Source organism: Heteronotia binoei, chromosome 3 (assembly GCF_032191835.1).
Source record: "Heteronotia binoei isolate CCM8104 ecotype False Entrance Well chromosome 3, APGP_CSIRO_Hbin_v1, whole genome shotgun sequence".
NCBI classification, from domain to species: domain Eukaryota; kingdom Metazoa; phylum Chordata; class Lepidosauria; order Squamata; family Gekkonidae; genus Heteronotia; species Heteronotia binoei.
This window is the reverse complement of record NC_083225.1, coordinates 40,027,027-40,036,823: the sequence shown is the minus strand read 5'-3', so window position 1 is coordinate 40,036,823 and position 9,797 is coordinate 40,027,027. Positions and strand designations below refer to the sequence as shown.

The 9,797-nt window shown below is 46.2% G+C and overlaps 1 protein-coding gene across 1 annotated transcript in view; it reads left to right on the top strand.

Annotated features, from left to right (window-relative positions):
* Positions 1-7,610: 7,610 nt before the first annotated feature.
* SLC15A1 (solute carrier family 15 member 1) overlaps positions 7,611-9,797 on the top strand; it is a 50,531-nt gene continuing 48,344 nt past the window's right edge. The window contains exon 1 of the mRNA XM_060233645.1: positions 7,611-7,669. Within this exon, the coding sequence (XP_060089628.1) occupies positions 7,654-7,669 (16 nt within the window). The 5' untranslated portion in view covers positions 7,611-7,653. The remainder of the gene's footprint in view (positions 7,670-9,797) is intronic.

The following is a 9,797-nucleotide window of genomic DNA, read 5'->3' as shown; positions in this document are numbered from 1 at the left end:
CTAGTGAGTGCCTCTGGGACAGTTCTCCCCCAATTGCCACTCTTTGTCCCCGTCCATCAAGGAAGGAGGAAAGCCACTGTAAGGCCGACCCCTTAATCCCTGCATCAGCGAGCCGGCGGGTCAGTAACTGATGGTCGACCATGTCAAACGCAGCCGACAGATCTAACAACATCACTGCCACACCACCTCGATCCAGATGCCACTGGAGATCATCTACCAAAGTGACCAGCACTGTCTCCATCCCATGACCTGGGCGGAAGCCGGACTGGTGAGGATGTATCTACACATCATATCCATATAATTGTCTCTTATAATAGACAGAAACCCTGGTCTGGATACCTAGGGTTGTCAGGTCCCTCCGAGTCCCTGACGGGAGACTTTGGGGGACTGTCCAGGAGGGGGTGGGGATAGCCCCAATGTGATGATGTCACACAGAAGTAATATCATCAAAGAGCAGTATGCGTGTGTGCCACCTCCCCCCTCTGCTTCTTTTCCAAAGCATTTTAAGGATCTTTTGAAATGCTTCTGGGAAGAAGTGGTGTGTGTGTGCACTCCAAGCTGCAAAGAGCATGCTGTCCCCCGCTTCTTCTCCAAAGCATTTAAAGGGCAACCTTTAAACTTTGGGAAAGAAAGGGGTACCACATGTGTTTGCATGCCAAGCCACAAATTCATGGCTTGGATTGCAGGCACCCCCCCACACACCTTTGCTTTGGGAAAGAAGTGTGTGGGGGGGTGAAGCTTTGCACTCCAAGCCATGAATTCACAAATTCACAGCTTGGAATGCAAACGCGCCCGCCCCTCTCCCTCCATCCCTCCTGCAAGATTTGAATGTCCCTCCAGGTGGTTGGTGGGCCACTGTGTTCCCTGCTAATCAGCTGAGGGGCCCTTCAAATCTAGGAGGAGGGGAGGGACTGGGAGACGGGTGGCTGCTGGCTGTGGAGCTATTCAGATTTTGCAGGAGTGGGGGGAGAGGGGTGGCTGCTGGCAGGTTGGAGTCCCCAAAACCAGGGAACACCCACTGGGACCTGGGGGATAGCAACCCTAGCACAGGCTAGCCTGATCTCACTGGATCTCGGAAGCTACTGGTTGCTATTTGGAGACCTCCAAGGAGTCCCAGGGTTGTAAGACAATTGCAAACCACCTCTGAATGTCTCTTAAAAACCTTATGGAGTCACCATGTCAGCTGTGACTTGATGGCAGAAAACAACAAATACATTCACGACATACACAATCAGGTCTGAGATCCAGTGTGTGGATTAATAAGTAACCAAATTAATTAAAATTAACAAATAATCTAAGGTTATTGAATTGGATAATATAATTGTTCTTAATCAGTTTAGAAGAATTGCAAAATTTTGGGGAAAAAATGGGCAATTTCTACTATTGTGCTGAAACTTTGAAGATGCCATTCAATTCCATAAGGAGGCAACATATTGAAAGAAACAACCTTTTAAAATACTATTATTGCAACAATTCTTATTATTTCCTGTGTAGTTCACAGTGCCAGGAAAATGTTTTCTCAGTTCCAAAGATTAGTATCTCTTCTAGAAACATGGTTGATTCCATCTGCTCTTTGATGTTACTCTGTATTCAGCAAAAATACATCAATATGTTGTTCCTTTGATATTATCAGTGAAGAGATTAACGTTCTGACTAAATTCTTATGTAGGTTTTGAAGCAACCATGTGCCTTATTACCAGGGCTTTTTTTATAGCAGGAACTCCTTTGAATATCCGGCCACACAACCCTGATGTACCCAATCCTCCTGGAGCTTACAGTAGGCCCTGTACTAAAAGCCCTGTTAGCTCCAGGAGGACTGGCTACGTCAGGGGTGTGTGGCCAAATATGTAAAAGAGTTCCTGCTACAAAAAAAGCCCTGCTTATTACTATCCTGAGATGATGAGGGCAACTAAGACCACAAGGCCTTCTAAGGGCCAAACTCTACTATACTTTAGAAAATATTTTGGTTCCCTTAACCCAACTGGCTTTCACATCAGGGCTCAGCTGGTATGAGGTCATCCCTGAGCCCACAATGGGGATGCCTCTGTCACTTTAGGGATGAAATTCACTCTGTTTACAAATGCCACAGGGGCCCAGTTCTGATTGGGACCACAGCATCGGGGAAGGGCTGCTTCCTTCCATGTTCTGTTTTCAAAATTTGGGGGATTGGGCTCTTGAAAACAGCAAGGGGGTGGGAACAGGAGCCCTTTCCCTCATGCTAAGAATTTAAAGAACCCAATGCATAGATTGTCATAATGATACAACAATACTCAGTTCATTATTTAAAAAAAAAACCTCTCTGTAGAGGGGAGGAAGTGACAGATGCAAGGGACAGGGGCAGAAAAACAATGGGGAAACCTACCATGTAGAAGCCCTGTTGCCACTGTGTTGTATTGCTAGCTGCAAAAACCCCCAACTATGTAGCACAATTTAAAAAAAACCCTGTTTTGGTATCCTTTTAAATCCACAGAGTATACAATCCATATACAAATCACATACACACAGTATACAACAGAAAACAGTTCCAAAATACATATATGAATCAGAAGGAAACTTGAACCCAAACACTGTCAAAACCAGAGCTCACAAATGTAAGAACAGAGATCTATAAAGCAGCCCAGCTGGAAAACGATGTAACAATTCCATAGAAGAGTGTTGGAACATCAAGAGTATACTGATGTCCCAATACTCTTCTATGGAATTGTTGCATCCTTTTCCAGTTGGGCTACTTTACAGAACTCTACATTTGAGAGCTCTTAGGACGACTTTGACAACATTTGGGCTCCAGTTTCTTCCTGATTCATATATGTATTTTGGGACAGTTTTCTGTAGTATATTATGTGTACATTATTTGTATATGTATTGTATACTATGTAGATTTAAAAGGATACCAACACAAATATAAGCATTATGGTTTTTTGCTGTTGATTATCTGTTTCAACTGTGGATTCTCTTATGTTGTACTGCTAGCTGCAACAGCAATGAGTGACTACACAATAATAATAATAATAATAATAATTTTATTTATATCCCGCCCTCCCCGCTGAAGCAGGCTCAGGGCGGCTCACAGACAAGGCAGTCCCACAGAGAAAATATCATTAAATGAGTCAAGAAACCACACAACTTTCCAATTATTATTCATGTTTTCTCAGAAGTTAACCCTATTGAGTTCAACGACACTTATTCACAAGCAAATATACAGTATCTCACAGAAGTGAGTAAATCCCCTCACATTTTGTAAATATTTAAGCATATATTTTCATAGGACAACACTGAAGAAATGACACTTGGCTACAATGTAAAGTAGTGAGTCTACAGCTTGTATAACAGTGAAAGCGTGCTGTCCCCTCAAAATTACCCAACACACAGCCATTAATGTCTAAACTGCTGGCAACAAAAGTGAGTACACCCCTAACTGATAGTGTCCAAATGGGACCCAAGTAGCCATTTTCCCTCCCTGGTGTCATGTTACTCGTTAGTGGTACAAGGTATCAGATGTGAGGGGGGAGAAGGTTATCATTCTCACTCCCTCATACTGGTCACTGGAAGTTTCACATGGCACCTCACAGCAATGAACTCTCTGAGGATCAGAAAAAACAAATTGTTTCTCTACATAAAGATGGCCTAGGCCAGGGGTAGGGAACGTTGGCTCTCCAGACATTTTTTTGCCTACAACTCGTAGGCAAAAAAACGTCTTGTAGGCAAAAAAACTTGTAGGCAAAAAAACATGAGAGCCAACATTCCCTACCCCTGGTCTAGGCTATAAGAAGATTGCCAAGACCCTGAAACGGAGCTGCAGCATGGTGGCCAAGACCATACAGCGGTTTAACAGGACAGGTTCCACTCAGAACAGGCCTTGTCATGGTTGACCAAAGAAGCGGAGTGTCCGTGCTCAGTGTCATATCCAGAGGTTGGCTTTGGGAAATAGATGTATGAATGCTGCCAGCATTGCTACAGAGGTTGAAGGGGTGGGGGGTCAGCTTGTCAGTGCTCAGACCATACGTCGCATGCTGCATCAAATTGGTCTGAAGGGCTGTCGTCCCAGAAGGAAGCCTCTTCTAAGGATGATGCACAAGAAAGCCCGCAAACAGTTTGCTGCAGACAAGCAGACTAAGGACATGGATTTCTGGAACCATGGCTTGTGGTCTGATGAGACCAAGATAAACTTATTTGGTTCAGATGGTGTCAAGCGTGTGTGGCAGCAACCAGGTGAAGAGTACAAAGACAAGTGTGTCTTGCCTTCAGTCAAGCATGGTAGTGGGAATGCCATGGTCTGGGGCTGCATGAGTGCTGCCGGCACTGGTGAGCTACAGTTCATTGAGGGAACCATGAATGCCAACATGTACTGTGACATACTGAAGCAGAGCATGATCCCCTCCCTTCGGAGACTGGAGCGCAGGGCAGTATTCCAATATGATAACGACCCCAAACATACCTCCAAAATGACCACTGCCTTGCTGAGGGTAGCTGAGGGTAAAGGTGATGGACTGGCCAAGCCTGTCTCCAGACCTAAACCTTACTGAGCATCTGTGGGGCATCCTGAAATGGAAGGAGGAGGTGCGCAAGATCTCTAACATCCACCAGCTATGTGTCGTCGTGGAGGAGGAGATGATTTTGGATTTATATCCCGCCCTCCACTCCGAAGATTCTCAGAGCAGCTCATAATCTCCTTTACCTTCCTCCCCCACAACAGACACCCTGTGAGGTGGGTGGGGCTGGAGAGGGCTCTCACAGCAGCTGCCTTTTCAAGGACAACCTCTGTCAGAGCTATGGCTGACCCAAGGCTATGCTAGCAGGTGCAAGTGGAGGAGTGGGAAATCAAACCCGGTTCTCCCAGATAAGAGTCCGCACACTTAACCACTACACCAAACTGGCTCTCCGTGCCAGGACTCCAGTGGCAACATGTGAAGCTCTGGTGAACTCTATGCCCAAGAGGGTTAAGGCAGTGCTGGAAAATAATGGTGGCCACACAAAATATTGACACTTTGGACCCCATTTGGACATTATCACTTAGGGGTGTACTCACTTTTGTTGCCAGCAGTTTAGACATTAATGGCTGTGTTTTGCGTAATTTTGAGGGGACAGCACATTTACACTGTTATACAAGCTGTAGACTCACTACTTTACATTATAGCCAAGTGTCATTTCTTCGGTGTTGTCACATGAAAAGATATATTGAAATATTGACAAAATATGAGGGGGTGTACTCACTTCTGTAACATACTGTACGTGACTGCAACCACAGAGTGGGTACCTACCTACCTACTTTTCCTCCATAGCTGCAATTTACCTGCTGCCATATGGATAAATATTGCATGAGGTATCTATGGTCAAGATTCTGTGCTTAACTAAATTCAAACATTTTGTCTGTTCAATGTGGGCGCAACCACAGCCATTTAGAATTATGAATCAAGGTCACTACAATTTAAAGTATATTTTTATTACACTTTTTTCCAGAAAGAAAGATTACCATTACATTGGTCTTTTATTTTCCAGAATAAGGCAGATACTGGAACAACTGCAAATATATAACCTATTATTTTATTTATTTATTTATTTATTTAATTCTATTTTTAGCCCACCCTTTCTGCAGAACAGGCTCAGGGAGGTTTACAGCATAAAAACAAAAACAGTCAACAGTAAAAGACCAATTTAAAATATAGAAAATCTAAAATTGCAAAGACTAAGATTTTAGATCCCAACTTATTAATACTGTAGTTGTGGATTTGTGGATTGGGGTGCAACATTCACTGCAGTGACAAAAATGCAAACCTTGCACATCAAACTAGTATGCACCTTGAAGTGGAATTTGTACATGCTTTACTGTGTGCCTACGCTATAGTAAAGATACAGGATCTTCACTCACCCATGAAACTCACTGGGCAACTTTGAACCAGTCATCTTCCTCATTCTAACCTACTTCACAAGACAGTCGTGAGGATAAAACTGTTTGAATTATGTATGCCACCCTGAACTCCATAGAGGAAGGGAATGATAGAGATATACAGATCCTCACACATTTTTACTAGTACCAAAATTTGTTATTCTTCAGTATCTGTTTTGTCTCCCTCGGATTAACCTTTCTACCCCATGTTTTTGCACAGTGTATTACTTCCTCGGAGAGAGAAAGGTATAATTATAAAAGAAAATCTTGAGTGGATTCTTTTTAATTGCAGAGAGATAGTTATTGGAACTATCTTTATCCCTCCCCACCTTTAGTCTCTTTCCCAGGCCTTGAATTCAGCAGGAGCTCACAAGAGCACAGCTCCTGAACCATTCTGATGGTTTCCCCTTCTCCTCTCCACTTTGTCCATTGAATAGTAGGTGCAGCTGCATAAAAATCCCTGGATGAGCTCCACCACCTATTTTTCTACAAAACGACCCCTGCTCTTTCCTATCCTGGCTCCAAACACAAACACAAGGTCTTGGGCATTTTCTCCTACCTTTCTTTCCTGCCTTATTTTACTACCTCTGGAAGAGTTTTATGAGTGGTCCTTCCACCTTGCCTCATCCGCAACCTTAACTCCCCACAAATCACCATTCTTGCTGCTTGTGTAATAGGTATGACTGCAAACTTCCAGGCGGAACCTGGAGTCCTCCAGTATCTAGAAGAGATCAGCTCCCCTAGAGAAAATGGGTGCTCTGCAAGGTGGACTTTATGGCATTCTATCCCACTGAGGTCTCGTCCCTTCCCACACTCCTCCCTCCCCAACCTCCACCCCCAAAATCTCCAAGAAGAGATTTCCCAACCTAGCAACAGGCAGTCTATGATGTGTCCATATTTTGCAGAAGTGAGGGGACAACCAACCCTGCTGGATTTCTAAGGAGTCACAATTAAAACCCCAGGAGTGCTTTCAGGACCCCCTCGCCCCATGGCAAATCTTCAAGCCTGCATTACAAGATGTTCTACCAATGGGTGATTCTAACAGTGAAAGCCTATGGCAGTTACTTCATCCCAAACCCAAAGGGCTTAGACCAGGGTGGCCAAACTGCGACTCAGGAGCCACATGTAGCTCTTTCACACATATTGTGTGGCTCTCAAAGCCCCCACTGCCCTGTTGGATGGCTTAGAGAAGGTATATATCTTTTTAAATGACTTCCCCAAGCCATGGCAGCCAGTGGCTTGGGGAATGCATTTAAAGTTAAAGTTGCTTTCTTTCCACCTCTTCCTCCCCTCATTTATTTGCCTTCCTTCTGTCTTGCAGCTCTCATCTGTCATTCATGTCTTGTGGTTCTCAAACATCTGGCATTATTCTGTGTGGCTCTTACATTAAGCAAGTTTGGCCATCCCCGGCTCAGACCTTCTGGTGCTTCTCTCAGAGTCATCCATCACTCCTCACTCCAACAGGCTTCCTTTTTGGTCCTAATGGGTGGCTGCAAGCTACTCCCCTCCTGCCCTCGAGGTTGCCTCTCTGGAAAGCAAAGGAGGCTCTCTCTGCCTTCCCCTGTGATTTGCAGCTTCTGCCTCCCTCGAGAAACCAGTGGCCTGCAGGTCCCTCCCTGCCCGTCTCCTCCTCGCTACCTTGGCCAGGTATTATTGGCCAATAATGTCCTGGCCGGAGGCCAAGAGCGGAGGCTTTAAAGTCCAGCCCTCGACGCCTGGTCTTCCCACTCCATCCACCATTTGCCCAAGCAACACCTGGGACGCCATCCATGGGCATGCCAATGGGTACGTGGCAGGGGGACTGGCTGGAGGGCGCCTGCGGGGAAAGGGGGCCTGCAGAGAGTCATTTAGCAGGAGTAAGCGTTCAGCACTGGGTGGGAACCAGAAGATCCCAGGCGAACCTTAGCATTGCCCTCGACTCAAGACAAGAGTCCGGAGAAGATTTACCCTGACTACTTACCCCGCGGTTGGGTGCCTCACCCCCTACTATGCGGGTATTTGGAAGGGGGAGGGCGGAGATTTCCGACGCGAGGCTGAAGCGCGAGGGGAGCCTACTTCAGGGGCTGCACATCATTGGCGGGCAAATGGAGGGTGGGCGGAGGAAGGTCTGCCGGCGGGCGTCCCTCGTCGGGGGCTGCTGGGAAAGCAGAATTTGGCGGGTTTTCTGCTGCAGAACGTCTCGTGGCGCGTGTGAAAGGCGCCGGCTTGCTTGCCTCGTAGCTTTTCCCGGCAGGGTTTCTTCAGTGTCTGGCAGCCGCTTCTCTCCTCGGGGCTTTTGGAGCTTTGGTAGTTGCAGGACCGGCAGGGATTTGTCAGGTGCTGCTGCAAGGCGGAATGGTGGCGCACAGGCTGAGCGGAGGGAGCATCCCTCCTGTTGACGTTCTGGGAAGCGAGGGAGAAGAATGGTGGTGCACGGACCGGGGAAGTATCTCCTGCTGAATTTCTGAGGGGCAGCAGAGCACGGTGGTGCAGTGACTGAGGGAAGAAACATCTCCTGTTGAACTTCTAGGGGTTGGGGGAGAATAGTGGAGCACTAAGGGAGGGAGCATCTGTTGAACTTATGGGGGCTGGGGGGGGAGAATGATGGTGCACTCACTGTGGCTATTAGCCACAGTGTGTGTGTGTATATATATATAATTTTGGGGGGGGGGGCCACTGTGTGACACAGTGTTGGACTGGATAGGCCATTGGCCTGATCCAACATGGCTTCTCTTATGTTCTTATACCTAAGGGAGGGAGCATCTCCTGTTGAACTTCTGAGGGACGGGAGAATGGTGCTGCATGGACTGAGGGAGGGAGCATCTCCTGTTGAACATCTGGGGGGCAGGGGAGAGAAGGGTCTGCCCAGGTGGTCTTTTGAATGTTTTGAGGTTCATCCCAGGGGAACCGTGGTGCCTCTCAGCCAAAGCAGGGCATGTGTAACTGCTTCCATGCATACATATACACCTAGGTAGCTTTTGCATGGTTACCTTCTCCCTTTCTCCCTCACTATAGCTTTGTGAAGTACAGAGTGAATGGCACGTCTGTGGGATTGCCAACTCTTGGCAAAAAAAATTCCCAGACACTTGGGGAGGGGAGGTACCTCACCGGGGTACAATGTTATAGATTCCATTCTCCAAAGCAAACATTTTCTTCAGGGAGAAAACTGTTTGGAAAACAGGAGATTGGCAGGTACTACTTGAAGGGTGGCTGGTCTAAGCATAGGGCATGGCAGAGCAGGGCTTTGAAGCTGGGTCTCCTAGCCCCTGATCCAGCACTCTAACCATTGATCAACACTGAGTCTTATTCTGGAGTACATCAGACTGGTTCTTAGGCAACCAGCATCCACAGATGAAGACCTGTTCAAGCAAACCAAGAGAGATGTGCTGGAGGTCACTCATAAAGCCAGGGCAGAGGCTCCCCAGCCACAACGAAACCAACAGAACTTGTTTGCAAATGAGCATGCAGAGGGTTGCATTGGCTTTTGTGCTGCCTGGATGCATGCGCTTTAGTTTCAGTTGGATGCATGTACTTTAGTTTCAATCTCTTGTTTAATGAGGCAACCTTTATAATTAGAAGTTGAAAAGAAGGCGTGCCAGAGTGCTACATCCAGAGATCTAGGTCAGGCAAGCAGAGTAGAAGTTCACTTGGGTAGCAAACTGGGCAACCAGAATTCTTTATTTGATTTTATTTTGCTTTTGCCTTTTCAAAATTATTTGATTGTTTGTTAATTGCACTATCCCTGCTTGTGCAGGACTTTGGCTATGTACAACAAAAAGCCATACAACAAAAATACAAAACATTAAATTTCCGATCATAACAAAATAAAAATAAGGACGTTAAAAGAAGAGCAAGCTAAAAAAATCCAAGATGGCGTCCCTGAAAACTATATCCCGATTCTGGACTGCCTGGCTACTTTCTGGGCAGGGGAAGA